This window comes from Lepus europaeus, chromosome 20 (genome assembly GCF_033115175.1).
Source record: "Lepus europaeus isolate LE1 chromosome 20, mLepTim1.pri, whole genome shotgun sequence".
Lineage (NCBI taxonomy): Eukaryota > Metazoa > Chordata > Mammalia > Lagomorpha > Leporidae > Lepus > Lepus europaeus.
Window position 1 is genome coordinate 38,684,339 of NC_084846.1, and position 18,505 is coordinate 38,702,843.

Here is an 18,505-nt window from a genome sequence, read left to right on the forward strand (position 1 = left end):
AAAAAAGAATGGTAGAGGTGAGAAGCTTCTAGAAAATACTTTTGGCTTTTATTCTTGTTCTATTGAAAGCAATTTATAACAGTATATGTTGTTGAAAATATATGAATTGAGGAAAATTAACCTGCAGCCTGCTCTTATGAAAGAACAGGGCAAGTCTAGTTGCAATACCCCAGATTCTAACAAGCATTAAGAGAAGCCTCAGGGCAAGCTGTAATGTGACTGGACTTAGAAAACAACAGGACAAGAAGAGAAAAGAAAAAGAAATCTAGCCAGGGAATAGGTGGTAAAATGTTATTTTTAAAATTCTCAGTGATGTTTGAATGCTTTCAGGATGTCTGTATCGAGATAATGGAATGTTCTCAGTGTGCCTATGTTCAGGAGAATGGCAAGCATTAAGTGGAAGTCAAATAAAAGAATGCTTTGTGAAACTGCCTCCGCCTTTTTACCTCATTGAAAACAGAACAGTACAGAAGTCCTGGGAAACTGTTTTTTTTTTTTCTTGATAAGCTGTTTTTTGTAAATTATTAGGGAAGCAAGGAGATTCTATATTCATAATTATATTTTGAAGAAATGAAGATGTGCATTAATTTACTCTTTCTGTACATATTTATGAAGTTTTATAATATACAAAGCAAAATGATGAAACAGCCATGACACCCACCCAGGATCAACCTACTGATGGTATGTACATGCATATGTAAACATGATGTAGGCACGGCAGTCAGTGCTCAGGCACTCAAAACAGAGATGCTATGGTTGGTAACTCAGAATCCCAGCTCTCTTGGAACGTATGTGACGTAATTTCAGAGCTAGATACTTGCTATAAAGTTTCATAAATCAAGAAGTATGCCAGATGGTGACAGAGCAACTGTAGTCAAGAAAGGCCCATTTGAGGAAGTGACTTTGGAAGAAGAATAAGAGAGTCATAGGAAGTTCTGCAGGATAGCCATTCTATGCCAAAGGGGCTGCCAAGACAAAACCCGAGATAGGAAGGACCTTGGCATAATCCTGCAGGTACATGAAGGTCTGTGTGGCTGAAGTCCAGTGAGCCAGGGAGAAGGAGTAAGAGGAAAGATCTGGGAGGAAGGCAGGGTTTAGGAAAAGGAGTTTGGACTTCATTCTAAGTGCGTCAGGAGCCACTGGGAGACTAAACAGGGGGTGACATAATGTGATTTATATTTTTAAGTTTGCAGTGTCTTCTCTGAGGATACTGTATAATCAGTCAAGAGTGGAAGCACAGAAACCAAATATGAGGCTCTAGTAGCACATCAAGAGAGGGGATGATGGTGGCTTGGAGAGGGATAGAAGCTGTAGCGAGGGAGAGAAGGACACATTTTCGAGTTGGAGCTGATCAGAATGTTGAATATATGGGAGGAATAGCAAGAAGGGAAGAAGGAAGTGAATATGAGTCCTAGGATTCTGGCTAGAGCAGCTGGGTAGACAGCTGAAATGGAGAAGACTAAAGAGGGAGGCTTAGCGGGAAAATAGGATATATGTTTAATACACCAGTTGATATCCAAGTCAAGATTGCAAATGGGTCATTGGATATAAGAGTTCAGAGCTCAGCAGAGATACTAGGCTAGAGAAATAAACTTGGGAGCCATTAGTATATTGATAATATTTTTAACTTAATGGGACTTATGAGATAACCCAGAGATAAGATGTAGGTAGACAAGAACACTCTTCAGTAGAATTTACAATTCTCAATCATTTAGTTGTAGAGCAGACGAAAAGGCCCAGGCAAGGTTTTATGTATGTTCCCATCTATCTATCCATAATCTACCTACACAGAAAGACAGTAATATATATGACTGGATAACTACAATTATATATGTGTATATGTGTGAATGGCTTTTCTTCTAAACTGTGTTATGGATAGCTTGCAGATATGATGTACTTTTACCTCTAATACTTCATGCGTGTATACATGTAAATATAATCATATATATATGGAATGTGTGGTGAGAGAGAGAAAAAAAAGTCAATGTGGTAAATATTAATATACCAGAAATCTGGGTGATTCATGGAGTCCAGGAATTTTTGTTTCACTTTTTCTCTCTTGGAGAAGTATATAAACTTCTGCAACTGTTCCATAAGTCTGAAATCATGTCAAAATAAAGTGCTGCAAATTGAACACAAAGGAAGATGACCTCACTGTGGACAAGGTATGAAATCTAATCAGACAAAATATTCAGCTGGACTCATATTTAGATACTCAAAAGTGACAAGCAGGGCATTCTGGTAGTGAGGAAACCATGTAGGTGGCAAACAACAGAGTTTGTTCAGAGCAAAACAAGTGATTGAGTTCTGTTCTTAGAGTGCTTTCCTTGGTATTGAACGTGAAGGAAAGTGTGGTAAGGTCATTTGCAGGGTGTGAAGAGGTGGGATGGGAAATGTGATGGAGGATGTGATATGGAATCAAATGAATAAGAATAAAAGGATTACACACAGCATTCAAGGTCCAGGTAAATTGAGATAAATGTGAAATGCAGTTAGTTTAATTTCTTGTCTATTTTAGCAATGCTCAGCAATCCTACAAAGAGAAGATTAGAGATTGGCAAGTTAAATGCAGCAAGAAGGACAAGAGGCGGATGGGAATGGTGTTGAAATAGTTTGAGGCCCATTGAGTAAGGAATGAATGAGGCACAAAGGGAGCTGGGCAGTCAGTATTTGAGGAAGAGACCCAGGAAGGGCCGCTGACAGGTCTGATAATCTTAGACTAATCACAATCTTGTTTCCTCATCTGATTTTTTAACTGGCTGGGTTGCATGATTTGTAAGTTCCTGCCAGCTTCTAATTTAAAAAAAACAAAAAAACAAAAAACCCACAAAACTCTCTTTTCCTCTTGGCCTCCTTTTCAGAACAGATTGAACTACTTTACATGTGGCCTCAAAGAAAAGGGTAGAATGGGAGGCCAGGTTTAATATTGGATCCTGGCAACCATGCCTGAATTATAATATTTTTCATTTGACCAAAAGCTGGAAAAGGAGAATGGACTAAAGGTCAACTTTGGAATAGGATGTGGCATTTGGGCTGTACAGGTTTAGTAGGAGTAGGCAGCAGTGGAGGAGATAAAGATTTGAGATTAGAATCAGGAGGCCAGTTTGGGGGGTTTGAAATATTGGAGATGGAGCATTTCCAAGTACTGATCAAAGTCCAGATATGGGCAGACTCATGTGGATTAGTAGAAGACAAGATGAGGTCTGTATAGTTCGAGGGTTGGAAGAACAACAAGGTCAAGGTCAAGGTCTGCGGTCCCTGAGAATCCATTAGCAAACGTTTCTTGAGGGCCTATTAAGTGCCAGGCATGACTGGGACTTAGAAAACTTGAGCTGTGGTTTTAATGTGTCCTCCCCAAACCACTGTTGGGGATTTAATCCTCACTACAACAGCATTGTGAGGTGAGTCCTAAAGGAAGGTGTTTAATATACCAGGGTTATGGGGGCTCCACCATTGTGAATAGACTAGTGTTCATTATAAAAGGGTTTGAACTGCAAGTTTGTCCCCCCTCTCCCACTCACTCTCTCGTGCATACACACTTGTCCTTCCATCTTCCACCATAGGATGATGCAACAAGAAGGCCCTTACCAGATGATGCCACTTGGTTTTGGACTTCCCAAGCTCTAGAACTATAAGAAACAAATTTCTGTTCTTTATAAATTACACAGACTCTGGTATTGAGTTAGAGTAGATAATGGGTTAGGAAACTTGGATGGTTGTCAGGCTTGAGAAGCAGGGAGATGGAAAGTGTAAAGTAGATGTCTAGTCTAACACGTGGAAAGACTAATGAGAGATTAGATGAACCATGGTCTGGAAGAAGTGTGGGAGAAGAAATTTTTGAAATGCTAGGTCATGAAGTTTATAACTGATATAATGGAGTATAATGAAACTGGTATTCTCTTATATTAAATTTAGACATTTTATCTTGGATGTTTAAGAAACACAAGCTGAGGGTAGGTATTTGACTTAGTGGTCAAGATGCCCACATCCCATCTCAAACTTACTGGGGTTCAATTACCAGTTATGGCTCCTGATTCTGGCTTCCTGTCAGTGCAGACCCTAGGAGGCAGCAGGTGAAGGTTGATGTAGTTGGGTCCCAGCCACCCACATAGAAAACCTGGCTTCAGTGCCTCCCAACTTCAGCCTGGCCCAGTCCTGGCCATTGTGGGCATTTGGGGAATGAGAGCTCTGTTTCCCTGCTTTTCAAATTTAAAAAAAAAAAGAAAGACTGTTGCTATTTTTGCAAAAAAAGGAGACTTATTTATTTGAAAAGCAGAGTTCTAGAGAGGCAGAGGCAGAGGTGCAAGGGGAGAAGCAGAAAGAGAGAGAGAGAGAGAAATATCTTCGATCCACTGGTTCACTCCCCAGTTGGCTGCAAAGGCTGCAGCTGGGCTGATCTGAAGCTAGGAGTCAGGAGTTTCTTCCAGGTCTCCCATGTGGGTGCAGGGGCCCAAGCATTTGGGCCATATTCTACTGCTTTCCCAGGCCATAGCAGACAGCTGGATTGGAAGTGGAGCAGTGGGGACTTGAACCAGCGCTCTTATGGGATGCAGGCAGTGCAGGTGGCAGCTTTATCCACTAAGCCACAGTGCCAGCCCCTGCTCCACTTCTGATCTAGCTCCCTGCTAATGGCCTGTGAAAGCAGTGGAAGATGGGTCAAGTGCTTGGGCCTCTGCACCCACATGGGAGACCCAGAAGAAGCTCCTGGCTCCTGGCTTTAGATCCATCCAGCTCCGCCATTGCGGCCATTTAGGGAGTGAACCAGCGGGTGAAGACCTCTCTCTCTGTCTCTCCTTCTCTCTGTGTGCAGTTCTGCCTCTCAAATAAATTAATCTTTTTTTTTTAAGATTTATTTATTTATTTGAAAGTCAGAGTTACACAGCAGAGAGAGGAGAGACAGAGAGAGAGAGAAAGAGAGAGAGAGAGAGAGAGAGAGAGAGAGAGAGGTCTTCCATCAGATGGTTCACTCCCCAATTGGCAGCAAGAGCTGAAGCTGTGGCGATCCAAAGTCAGGAGCCAGGAGCTTCCTCCCAGTCTCCCATGTGGGTGCAGGGACCCAAGGACTCGGGCCATCTTCTACTGCTTTCCCAGGCCACAGCAGAAAGCTGGATTGGAAATGGAGCAGCCGGGTCTCGAACCAGTGCCTAATGGGATGCCAGCGTCAGAGCGTTAACCCACTGTACCAGAGCGCTGGCCTCTAAATTAATCTTTTTAAAAAATTAAGCTTTAAAGAATATAGGTATGGAAAAATAAATAATTCATAAATTATAGTGTGATAAATACACAAAGTAATCCTTTTTTTTTTTTGGACAGGCAGAGTTAGACAGTGAAAGAGAGAGAGACAGAGAGAAAGGTCTTCCTTCTGTTGGTTCAATCCCCAAATGGCCGCCACAGCAGGCGCGCAACACCGATCTGAAGCCAGGAGCCAGGTGCTTCTCCTGGTTTCCCATGCGGGTGCAGGCACTCAAGCACTTGGGCCATCCTCCACTGCCCTCCCGGGCTACAGCAAAGAGCTGGATTGGAAGAGGAGCAACCAGGACAGAATCTGGCGCCCCGACCAGGACTAGAACCTGGGGTGCTGGCGTTGCAGGCGGAGGATTAGCCTAATGAGCCACAGCACCGGCCAATCCTTTTTCTTTATGAAAGGATTTACTGTAGGACTTTATTCATTTTCTTGTTAGCTACTTAAGAATGTAGAAAGATTAATGTTGTATGGATTCTGAGAATCATTTATTGCATAATTCAAGGGGCCGGCACTGTGGCATAGCAGGTAAAGCTGCCACCTGCAGTGCCAGTTCTAGTCCCAGCTGCTCCACTTCCAATCCAGCTCTCTACTATGGCCTGGGAAAGCAATAGAAGACAGCCCAAGTCCTTGGGCCCCTGCACCTGTGTGGGAGACAAGGAAGAAGCTCCTGGCTCCTGGCTTCGGAGGTGCAGCTCCGGCCGTTGCGGCCAGTTGGGGAGTGAACCAGCGGATGGAAGACTCTCTCTCTTTCTGCCTCTCCTCTCTCTGTGTAACTCTGACTTTCAAGTAAATAAATAAATCTTTAAAAAAATAATTCAATATGTTTAAAAGCACACTATATTTTCTCTGTCTCTGGAACCCAATTTTTTTTTATTTTTTAAAAATGTTTATTAATTAATTAATTTGTTTGAGGGCCAGAGAGAGGGACAGAGAGAGAGATAGCTCTGATCTGCAGGTTCACTCCCTCAGAAGCCTGCAATGGCTGAGGATGGATCACGCTGAGGGCAGGAGCAGGAACTCCATCCAGGTGGCAGACTCAACTACTTGAGCCACCAACTGCTGCCTCCCAGGGTACCCATTAGCAGGAAGCTGGAATCTGGAGTTGGAGCCAGGACTTAAACCCAGGCACTCCAATATGGAAGGGGGTCCCAACCTGACATTTTAATTACTAGGTCAAATGCCTTTCTCTGAAACATGTTCATTAATAGCAAAGAAAATAGCCCTTTTCAATAACATATACCTAACATTGTTTGATGATTCTTACTTTTTATAAGTGTTAAAGAAGTAGACCATCAGCTAGATAAAATGAGGTAGGAAACTTACCTTTAATTCTTCTTGCCACTGCCTTTTGGTTAGGTCTTGTCCTTTTCTTTCCCTGTAAAAACATGAATATTTATGTTTTTATATACTTTATGAATTAAATGAGAATGTGTTTTGAAAAATTAATTGTAATATATAGCACTAGGCATGTCCTTGTTGAAGTCAATGCTTTCAAATTTTTGTTTATAGCCCTCCACCATTTTAATCTTCAAAATATATGATTATTTCTTTTGTTTAAATAAAAGGGTCTTAGGAGCTGGCAATGTGGTATAGTGGGTAAAGCCCCTCTCTGCAATGCCAACATCCCATATGGGTAGTGGTTCATGTCCAATCTTCTCCACTTCCAAACCAGCTCCCTGCTGGTGGCCTGGGAAAAGCAGCAGAAGATGGCCAAGTACTTGGGCCCCTGTCACCAACATGGGAGACCTGAAAGAAGCTCCTGGCTCTGCCCTGGCCATTGCAGCCACTAGGGGAGTGAACGAGTGGAGATAAGATCTCTCTCTCTCTGTCTCTCTCTCTCTGTAACTCTTTCAAATAAATAAAACAAATCTTTAAAAAAAATTAAAAAGCATCTTAGAAGGAGCAAATATTCACTTTCTAGGATTACCTTTAATCTTGAGTTAGCTCTGATTCTGTTCTTAAATTAATGTAATATATTGTCTCCATCTGAACAGCTTGGGAATTTGTATTTTTCATCTAAATAACTAGGGAAGAACACTTTTGATGACTGAGGCCACTTGCTTCAGCTTCTTTGCATCTCAGTTTCCTCATCTCTAAAAAAGGAATAACAATTTTTTTTATTCATTCAACTAATATCTGTGCCACATGATCATCTGACAAATACTGCACTTGCATGTTCAGAAGGTGCTGAGTTACAAGTTTATAGCTTAAACTTTAAAAGAAGAGCTAGATAATAAATATAAACCCATAATTAAAGTATCAGATATTGGTAAATACAATGAACAAAGTAAAGTCTTTATAATAGGTAGAAAGTGTTGGGGAGGGAGGGAGGGAGGCACAAACGAATGGGGTGGCCACCTAATCAGGAAAATGCTCTTTGAGGAGCCAGCACATGCTCAGATCTTGCCATGGTTTAAATATATCTCCCTAAATTCTTGCGTTGGAAACTTAATCCTAAATTAACTGTGTTGAAAGGTGATTAGCTCATGAGGGCTCTGCTCTCATGAACGGATGAATGCCATTATTGCAAGGATGGGTTAGTTATCACGGGAGTGGGTTGTTGCTAAAAAGAGAAGTTCACCACCACCCCTTGACTTCCCATGTGCGCCCCTGTCCTGCTTTCCACCATGGGACATGATGTAAGAAAGCTTTCCCTAGGTGCAGGCCAGAACTATCAGAAAGAAATATCTTTCAGCTATAAATAATTTTTAAAAGTTATATTAATTCTGTCATTTATTTGAAAGGCAGAGTGACAGAGAGAAAGGGAGAAAGAGGGACAGATCTATCATCCACCCACCAGTTCACTCCCAAATGCTATAAAAGCCAGGGGTAGGCCAGGTAGTAACAAGGAGCTGGGAACCCCATCCACGTCTCTGTAGTGGGGATCAGGAACCCAAGTACTTGGGTCATCTTCTGTTGCCTCCCAGGCGCACTAGCAGGAAATTGGATCAGAAGCAGAGGCAGAGCTAGAAGCAGGCAATCCAATACAGGATGCAGACAACCTGAGCAGTGGTTTAACCTGTTGTGCCACAAGGCTTGTCTGTATAAATGAATTTATAAATTACCCAGTCTCAGGATGCTCTGTTATAGCAGTACGAAAATAAACTTTGATAGGCCCAAGTAATGAGCGGACATGGTAGGAGAAGAGCACGAGTGTCCCAGGCAGGGAAAAGTCCTGAGACAGGAAAGAATCTGGCATTTCTAAGACCAGACAAAAGCTGAGTCCTGAAGCTAGATCCTAGTGGAACAAAAGGGAGACTGATAGTAGAAAGAAGTTTGTGGGAGAGCCAGGTTATTAGGTTAGGGGTTACTGGGAGAGGTAGGCAGGGCCTTGTAAGTATGATAAGGATGTTACTTGATATTATTCTAATTGCCATGGAAGATATAAACAGCTCTAAACAAGGAACTGATGCTGCATAATTTATATTTAAAATGATTTCTCTGTATAAATAACCAGCTAAAAGTAATGATAGGAAACTAGACTTGTTATAGTCAATTATGTTCCTATAGATCAGTAACAGATAAGTTAAAACTATAATTTAAAAGATATCACTGGGGCCGCCGCTGTGGCGTAGCGGGTTAAAGTCCTGGCCTGAAGCGCTGGTATCCCATTTGGGTGCCGGTTCTAGTCCCGGCTGCTCCTCTTCTGATCCAGCTCTCTGCTGTGACCTGGGAAAGCAGTGGAAGATGGCCCAAGTCCTTGGGCACCTGCACCCAGGTGAGAGACCCGGAAGAAGCTCCTGGCTCCTGGCTCCTGGCTTCGGATTGGCATAGCTCCAGCTGTTGCAGCCATCTGAGGAGTGAACAAGTAGAAGGAAGACCTGTCTCTCTGTCTCTACCTCTCTGTAACTCTGTCTTTCAAATAAATAAAATCTTTTTTTTAAAGGCAGAGTTAGAGAGACAGAGAGACAGGTCTTCCTTTTCCATGGGTTCACTCCCCAAATGCCCGCTACGGCTGGAGCTATGCCAATCCAAAGCCAGGAGCCAGATGCTTCTTCCTGGTCTCCCATGCAGGTGCAGGGCCCAAGCACTTGGGCCATCCTCCACTGCCTTCCCGGGTCACAGCAGAGAGCTGGATTGGAAGAGGAGCAACCAGGAAAGAATGCGGCGCCCCAACCGGGACTAGAACCTGTGACGCCGGTGCTGCAAGCAGAGGATTAGCCAAGTGAGCCACGGCGCCAGCCAAAATAAATCTTTTAAAAACAGATATCATTTACAAAAGCAACAACAACGATACACATAGGAATAAATTTAACAAAAGAGCATAAAGGTCATTACAGAAGTTATAAATGTAGACCCAAGGTTAGTCTGCTGGTGCAGCAGTTAAGACACCACTTACGATGCCCACACCCCATAACAAGCGCCTCCCCTGGAGTCCTGCCTCTGCTCTCAATTTCAGCATCCTGCCAAGGTGCACTCTGGGAGGCAGCAGATGACGGCTCAAGTAGTTGGGTCTCTGTCACTCACATGGAGACCTGAACTGAGTTCCATGTTCCTGGCTTCAGCCTTTGGGAAGTGAATCAGCAGATGGTAGGTCCGTCTCTCTCTCTCTCTTTCTCTCTCACTCATCCTTTCAAATAAAAATTTTAAAAGTACGCAAAGTAGGTCTAAATTAATAAAGATATACCATGCTCATTAGTGGGAAGGCTTGATATCAAGATCTCAGTTTTCTCCAAAGGATGTGATAAATAAAGCGCAATTCAATTTAAAATCTTGAGTTTTTCTTTTTGCTTGTTTGTCGAGTTTGAGAATATAATTCATGTGGAAGAACAAGGGGGTAAAAAGAACTAAGTCAATTTTGAATTTGAATTGAGATACAGAGAGAGCTCCTATCCACCGGTTCCCTCCTCAAATTCCTGAGCAGTTGGAAGTGGGAAGCCAGGAGACAGGAACTCCATCCGGTCTCCCATGTGGGTGGCAGCAACCCAAGTAATTGAGTTATCACCACTGTTTCCCAAGGTCTGTAGTAGCAGGAAGTTTTATTGTTTTTGAGATTTTTCAATTTTGCCATGTACAACTTTTTTTTTTTTAAAGATTTACTTATTTATTTATTTGAAAGTCTGAGTTACAGAGAGAGAGAGAGAGAGAGAGAGAGAGAGAGAGAGAGAAATCTTCCATCTGCTTATTCACACACAGATGGCCATATGGGCCAGGGCTGGGCTAGACTGAAACCAGAAGCTTCATCCAGGCCTCTCAAGGGGGTTAGCAGGGGCCCAAACACTTGAGTCATCTTCTACTGTTTTTTTCCAGGACATTAGCAGGGTGCTGGATCGGAAGTGGTGCCCCAAGACTCAAATGGGTTTCCCATATGTGATGCTGGTGTTGCAGGGTGGTGGCTTTACCTGCTATATCACAACACTGGCCCTGGAAGTTTTATTTTTAAAAAACATTTATTTACTTATTTGAAAGGCAGAGTAACAGAGAAAAAAGACAGAGAGAGAGAGAGAGAGAGAGAGAGAGAGAGAGAGAGAGAGAGAGAGAGAGAAAGGGAGAGTTCATTTGCTGGTTCCTTCCCCAAATGCTCATAACAACCAGGCCTGGAACAGGCCAAATCCGGGAGCCTGAAAGTGCATCTGAGTTTCTCACATGGTGGCAGGGACTGAGCACTTGGGCCATCAGTCACTGCATCCCAGGGTGTGATTATCGGGAAGCTGGGTTGGGAGCCGAGGAGCCTGTAACCTGCACTTTGATGCAGGAGTCCCAGGCGGCAGCTAAACCTGGGGCTTGGTTTATTTTTTTAAAGCTAGGTAGGTGGCAGGTACATGATTGTTTTATCATTGACTTCTTTAAAAATGAGAAACATTTCCCAACAATTGTTAAAAAAGAGAAAAATCACTCTAGCATATAAACTAAAGAACGAACTCCCAGGGGTTAAGACTGGAAGGCTATGCTTTAGAAAACTGCTGTAGACTCTAACATCCAGCAGTTTCTGGCACACAGTAGGTGTTTCACACATAGGAACTATTGTGGTAGCTATTGTTACTGTCATCATCAATGTAAAGACCAAAGACACAGGGGGAATTTTGAGGAAAGATAAACTAAATGTTTGAGTAGCTCTTCTGTGCTAAGTGCTTTATCTCTTTGTTTTGTATAGATTCTGGCTGAGGCCCCTATAAAGAAACTCAAGTTCACAGAAGCAATAGCCTGGAGCCCAACGGCTACATGGATTTCTAATGACTCACTTCACAACGTTGTTTCCAATACACAGATACACATTCAAAAATAACACACCTCTTGCTCAAAAGTTAACACACTCCTCTGAAAAAATGCAAACACCTTTTCCCTTTGATTCACAAATAGCAGATTTTGAGTCAAATATTAATTCCACACATCATATGCTTAGACAATGCCTTATTATCTTTGGGTGCCTCTCCAGTTTTCATCTGCCTTTCCTAACACCTCTGAGAATGGCAGGGCAGTTGATTACACCTACTACACAAACATACAAGAAGCCCAAATTGGATATTGTTAACCTGGTGTCTGTGAACTTCATGAAAAACCTCTGTTAAACAGTTGACAACTGAATGGGTCAAATGATTTGCCTAAAAGCTAAGGCCCCGGGGTCCCGTGGAATCCAAACCCTAAGCACTTTCTCCCTAGTGCATGCCCAAGGTTAGGTTCCTTACAGTCTATAGCCTTAACATTCACATTATAGAGATTATGAAATTCCTTTTGGTCAGGGTTGGTGGCTGCTAAGAGAGAAACGTTACTAACTACACTGGAACTGGAACGTCTTCGGAGGAATCCCTGCGTTTTGTTTGGGTGTTGGGCTGTCATGGTGATCCGCGAACATGTCAAGAACCGGTGTCTTGACAAGCCCTAGCACAGACTTGCTGGGCAGGGAGAGACTCGGATGCGGCAAGTACTAACACGCCTCGCAGTCCGCATGCTCTGGGATCCGCATAAAGCCGGGACGCAGCTTGATCTAGGCTGGGAAGCTCCGAGTGGGATTTCCAATTCTCCTAGGCCAGTGTCTTTGCATCTCCGGAATTCGCGTCTCACAATTCTTCCAGCCCTAACACTGGCTGGAGACTGGATGGTTGGGACGGAAAATAGGAAGCACCCCTGGAGTTGGGGGTATGGGCTCTGGAAGCACTCTGTTAACGTGCGCCCTATTTTTTATATGAGAAAGGCCGCCAGCGTGCAGGGTGGGTCGCGAGGGCCCACTGGATCTGCAGGCTTCCTTCAGGAGAAGCCAGGCAGGGAGAAAGCCAGGCAGGGCCAACAGGCCCGCGGGGCTGCACACCGGGCTCGCCATCCCTGCTCAGGAATGAAGGCAGGCGGGAACGCCCCAACGCTGCGGGCGCGAAGGCGTCGGCTTAAACCGGGTGTACTGGGTGAACAGCGCTAGGACCGGGGCCCAGAGCTGGGGGCGGCCGAAAGGGCTGGCAGCTACCCGCACTCCTCCTCCTCCCTAAGCCTGGGCCTTGGCTGGGGCCGCTGACAGCAGGAGGCGGGACCACCCCTGGGAACTTCCCGATTCCGGCCGACCACGTGACCCAGCGCCGGGGCGGGGAGAGGCGCGCCCCGCCCCCCGCCCGCCCAGCGCGCACGCGCGCGGCTCCGGGCGCTGAAATTCAAATTTGAACGGCCGCAGGAGGCCTAGTCTGACACTGGAGGCTGAGGGGAGAGCAGGGCTGGCTGTGGGAGAGGTCCCCCCACACCCCGGATTCCTGGTTTTCTTCAGGAGACACACTGAGTGCAGACTCACTTCCTTTCTTTTCCTGACTTTGAACCACCGTTTCCATCGTCTCGTAGTCGACACGCGACGGCTGGGGCGATGGACCCGTTTACGGAGGTGAGAAAATCTGCGGGCACAGCCGACCATGACCCTCGTCGGCCCCCACCCTGCCCACTTTGCCAGCCTCGGGGCCCACGGGGCCGAGAGCGCGTGCGCGCGCGTGCGCAGTGGGTGCGTGCGGGGGTCCGGCGCCCTCCGGGTGGGGGAGTGTCGCGGGTTCGGGGGGTGGCGGTGGTTCCCTGCTCTGTGTCTGCGACTCTGTGGTCCCTGCCCTACAGGTGAAGCTGTGGGAGAAACACTTCCGTCCGAACAGGCGGTGGTAAAATCGCTCGTGGCAGCCCCGGTTCTCGTAATTCCTCTCCGGAGCTCGGTTGCCCCGAGCCCTGCCCCGAGACGGAGGCGTGGGGGCCAGTGGAGTGCCGCTGGAAAAAGCCGGAATCCTTGCGGGGTGGAGTCGGGTGCCCAGTGACTCAGTGCAGCCGCCGCCTGGAAATCGGAGGTGGGGAGGGAGGGTGCTTGCATTTAGGACGCTGCTAGGGGGATGACAGCAAGAAGTTCGAATAAGCGGGTGCTGGGAACCGTGGCACTGGCTCCTTCAGACCCCCGTGCGCGGCTCCCCGGGATGGACACTTGTATGGGAAAGGAGTGCTCGCCGGCCGACTGTGTAGGAACCAGAGTCGTCGGGCCACCATTTAGAAACCCGGAGTCAAGAAATAAAGCGTCCATGTAGTTCCAGGAGTGCTGAACTTCATCTTTGTTCCTTGCAAACTGGCTGTGCGTGGCTTCGTTATCGGGTCGTTTCTTTCTCCCGGTTTCTGCTTTACTGAGAACGAACCGTGACACAAGCGGGAGCCCCAGCCAGTCCTCCGCACCCGCCCTGCGTTCCAGGGCGGTTCCTCTTTCTTTAGGGTGTTGTGAAAGTTTCAAACGGCTCGTTTTTGAGTTGCTGCCCAGTGGGCCCCGTAGTGCCTATGTGCGAAAACGTAAATCCTGCGAAGGATAGCAATACTTCCCTTTGGAGGAGATGTAATTACAATTCCGTAAGTTCAGGGTAATACAGTAGAGGTTTCAAAAATCACTTGTATTCCAAGACAACAGTCGTCTGTTCTGTTGCAAAGCCTTAGTTATCTTGGGAAAAACGTCAGCTTCTTCACCTTAAGATTACAGAAAAATCTAGAACATGTTTTTGTGTTAGCTTTAAACAGTAGGACAGGTGATATGCACAAAGTGCCTGGCCTTTACAATGAAGTTAAAAAGGATGTATTCTTTTGTATTATTAATGCAGAACAGGATTCCATACGACGTTAACCCTGTGTGTTCTCCTAAGTAGTTGTCAGGAAAACAGCATTTTGAAAGTTGGCTGAAAACAGTACTTCATTATACTTAGAAATGTCATCCTGAAGCTAGTACGGATCTTGGAAGAAACTTTTCCTGTTCAAATCGTTTTAACATGTGCTTACAAATACATATGGCTTAATATGAATGATTTATATTTTGAAAAATTAGATCAGTTACAGTTGGAGTAAACAGCTTCAACATCTTTTCCTTAATTGGTAATGAGTGAGCCATTTGAAATGGTCCCAGCTAGTAGATGCTTAATTATAGCTTTCATAAAATTTTTTGCACAGTGAAATGAGTTGTGGGTACAGTTTTTTTTTTTTAAAGATTTATTTATTTATTTGAAAGGCAGAGGCAGAGAGAGACATAGAGACCTTCTATCCAATGGCTTACTTCCCAAATGACCAGAGTGGCTGGAACTGCACCACTGATCTGAAGCCAGGAGCCTGGAGCTTCTTCCAGGTCTCCCACATGGGTGCAGGAGCCCAAGGACTCAGGTCATCTTTTACTGCACTCCCAGGCCATAGTAGAGAGCTGGATCAGAAGTGGAGCAGCCGGGACTTGAACCGGTACACTGGTGTAGTTGTTTATCTGAAAGGATTGAAAATCAGTGTAAGATGACTTTCTCACCCAGGGTTCCTTTACAGAACTATGAAATACGGAAAAATATTTGAGAGGTTGTTTTCTCAATTCTTCCAAGGGTGATTCATAATCAATGTCATATCACAAACTTAGGAAATAACTCATTATAATTTCCAGAGCATTAAGATTTATTTCTCTTGGTAACTCTGGTTGAGAAGGGCTGCAATCAATTTTTTTTTTTTTTTTTTTAAATATTGGGTGCTGCTTTATTTACCAAGGGTGCCAGCCCAGGGCAGGCTCTAGCAGCCAGGCCAGTGGCTGGCCGTGGGCGTCCAGCTCAGTCTTCCTAGGGTGAGGCCTGGCAGGGGGCCTCGCTGTGGGTGTGTGGGGGGCAGTGTTCCCTCCCCGGTGCGGGGGGCGGGGGGGGGGGGATGGTGTTGGCAGCCAGGCTGGGCAGTGGGTGCTGCGGGGCTGCAATCATTCTAAATTCTCTTTTCCTCAAACAAGACTGTCCTGCATTCCTTCTTTTCCATGCTGTCACTGCTGCTACCTGGCACATTGTCCCTCTCCCTCTTCTGGCTGGCAAACTTGGATTTGACCTCCAGCTCATAGTTGATCTTCAGAGAGGCTCACCTTTTGCAGTGTTCATCGCACTTGCATTTACCTGTTGAACATGTTTCCTGCTAAAATGTGATCTTCATAAAGGTGGAGACTGTTTTCAGAGATATTTTCCCTAGTGTCAAGTACATCTCATAACATTTTACTGACTCAACATAGCAGGAAGCCATTAAGTCTGAATTATTTTACAAACAGTTATACACAACAATAACTTTTAGAACATTGTAGAATTTTTTTAATTGAAGAGAATTTTGAAATATTTTAGGCAAGTTTAACACCCCTCATTCACCCAGTGCTTATAGTTATCAAGAAGTAGCCATTATTGTTTTATGATATCCCCTTCTTACCCATACCTCCATAAACGTCATTTCATAAGTGCTTCAGGATTTCCCACTAAACACTGACACTTTTGCAAAACAAAATCACAATGCCCTATCACACCCAGAAAATTAAAATTTCTTAATGTCATCAGTATTCTGTCAATGCTCAGATTTCCACAAATGTCTCATGTGTTTTTGTACTTTATTTGTGGACCAACCAGAAAGAGCAGAAGAATCCCTTCCTGCCGACTCATGGACTGATGAGCAGTTGAGGCACACATCTATTATGATCAGCTGAGAGCATTAGAAAAGTTTTATTGATGTTGTGAAGTTAGTTCTTATAAACAGCCTCTGGATTTAGCTAAGAGATAGTTTATAGTAAAATTGTTAAGGGCTCAGACTTGTTAACTTGGGTTCAACTTTTAGCTCAGTGGCCTCGTCTATAAACAGTAGTTGAGAGGGCCGTGTTGTGGTGCAGTGGGTTAAGCTGCTGCCTGTGATGCCTTGCCAGAGCCCCGATTTGACTTCCAGTCCAGCTCTACTAAGCAGCCAAAGATGGCCCAAGTGCTTAGACCCCTGCCACTCACATGGGAGACCTGGATGGAGTTCTAGACTCCTGGCTTTGGCTTGTCCCAGCCTCCACAGTTTTAGCCATTTGGGGAGTGAATCAGTGGATGGAAGATCTCCTTCTCTGTCTCCCCTCACTGGCTTTCAAATAAATAAATAAGTCTAAAAAACAAAAAAAGTAGTAGAAACAGAACCTCCCAGGTAAGGTTTTGAGAATGGAATAAATTAGTCTCTGCCAGATACTGAAAGTCCTTTTGTATTAAGTCCTGTGTAATTATTAGTGATTGTTGTATTTCTTAGTTGAATACAAGCTATCTGGGCGTTGGTTTGTGTCTGGCTGCTCCACTTCCTATTCAGCTCCCTGCTAATGGCCTGGGAAAGCAGTAGAAGATGTCCCAATTGCTTGGGCCGCTGCTACCGACATGGGAGACCTGGATAAAGCTCCTGGCTGCTGCCTTTGGCCTGGCTTAGCCCTGACTGTAACTGCCAGTTGGGGAGTGAATGGAAGACTGCTGTCTCTGTCTCGAACTCTGATTTTCAAGTGAATAAATACATCTTTAAAAAAAATATATTTTTAAAAGCCTGCTCATGGATAAGGGTCATCGCATGCTATAATAAAAAAGGGAAACCCAGAACTAAGTGGACATGTCAGAACTTTCTATATTGGAAACTTAAAGGAGAAAAAGCTACAATTAAAATACTTTCTAAAAGAATATTTTATGATGAGATACCTTCAATCCTTTTGTGCATGAGGCTGAATATAAACAAATAAACATAGTGTTTGTTTTGGATGAGTTTCTCTTATTTTCTATTTTCTAGAATTTAACAAAAATATCTGTTGACCTGGGAGAAGCTACTACTTCCTGATAAGCACCACTTTACATTTTTTGAGTTCTTGAATTTACATACTTTAGATAATTATTTTTTTAAATTAATAATCTTTGGTGCTTATTAGCTTTATATTACAGATTAGGGGACTTTTATTTTGCTTATCTCCTTTTTAAATTTGGAATTTTGAAATCTCATGTCAACAGTAGAACACTTGTATATATTTGAATGGCAAATCCACATTCTTTTGTGGTGACCCATTGCTCATGGTAACTGAAACTACAATGACTCACAAGTCTTCTAACTGATGGGAATGGAATGTGGGCATGACCATGAATGAATTTAACTAGGCTGGTTTTATGTCTAGGGAGTGATAGATTTTATCATGGGTGAGTTACCAGACATAAGTGAATTTGTGTAGCAATATGATCACCTTTGAGTGTGTTGAAGGAGACTTTTATTCACAAGGTTAAAGTCCTATTTTGGAAGGCCTCTGGCTCATAAATTACTCTTTCAGTGACACAGCATTTTTTTGTGTTATTTCTTAAAGTGAACTTTAAATTAGAAGTCATTCCTAAGATGATTAGAGTTATACCTAATTACGAATTTAGCTTATGCTTCTTTTGCATACTCAGAAGACTTTTTAAAAATTACTGTTTTTTTTTTTTAAGATTTATTTCTTTGAAAGAGTGAGAGTGAGACAGAGAGAAAGAAAGAGTGAGATCTTCTATCAGCTGGTTCATTCCTTGGATGGCCTCAATGGCCAGGTCTGTACCAGGCCAGAGCCAGGAGCTTCATCTGGGTCTCCCACATGGGTGGCAGGGGTCCAGACACTAGGGCCATCTTCTGCTGCTTTTCCCAGATTTTTAGCAAGGAACTGGATTGGCAGTGGAGCAGTTTGGGATGCAGGCATCTTAGGTGACTGCTTAATCCACTACGCTACGATGCCCAGGCCCTTGTTATTCTATTTTAATTAAGTAATTAAAAGTGGCCAAGTTGAGGTCAGTTCCTCAGTTTGCACTAACTACTGTATCTCTCTGTGTAAGGCAGTAGTAATAATCTGCATTCTTTCTGTGGTTGTGTTCATTTGAAAGAGAATAAATTGTTTCAGAGGGGCCTGTGAGTTTACTACATTGATTGCAACAGCAGTATCAGTTGATTAAGTTTAAGAAAAGTATTTATGAATTTGTAGAATGGTTAAACTTTGAACTTGGAAACTGTTTTGTTAAATATTGGTAGTAAAGAAACCATGATTGTTTAATTTAT

The 18,505-nt window shown here is 44.0% G+C and overlaps 2 protein-coding genes across 3 annotated transcripts in view; one reads left to right on the plus strand and one right to left on the minus strand.

Annotated features, from left to right (window-relative positions):
* Positions 1 to 6,614, minus strand: part of MATCAP2 (microtubule associated tyrosine carboxypeptidase 2) — a 41,965-nt gene extending 35,351 nt beyond the window's left edge. The window contains exon 1 of the mRNA XM_062179020.1: positions 6,569 to 6,614. The gene's annotated coding sequence lies outside the window, so the exon portion shown is untranslated. The remainder of the gene's footprint in view (positions 1 to 6,568) is intronic.
* A 6,207-nt stretch (positions 6,615 to 12,821) lies between these two features.
* ANLN (anillin, actin binding protein) overlaps positions 12,822 to 18,505 on the plus strand; it is a 64,398-nt gene continuing 58,714 nt past the window's right edge. The window contains exon 1 of one of the 2 annotated variants that reach the window (XM_062178794.1): positions 12,822 to 13,043. In XM_062178794.1, the coding sequence (XP_062034778.1) occupies positions 13,026 to 13,043 (18 nt within the window). In that variant the 5' untranslated portion in view covers positions 12,822 to 13,025. The remainder of the gene's footprint in view (positions 13,044 to 18,505) is intronic. The other variant, XM_062178795.1, reaches the window with a different exon arrangement.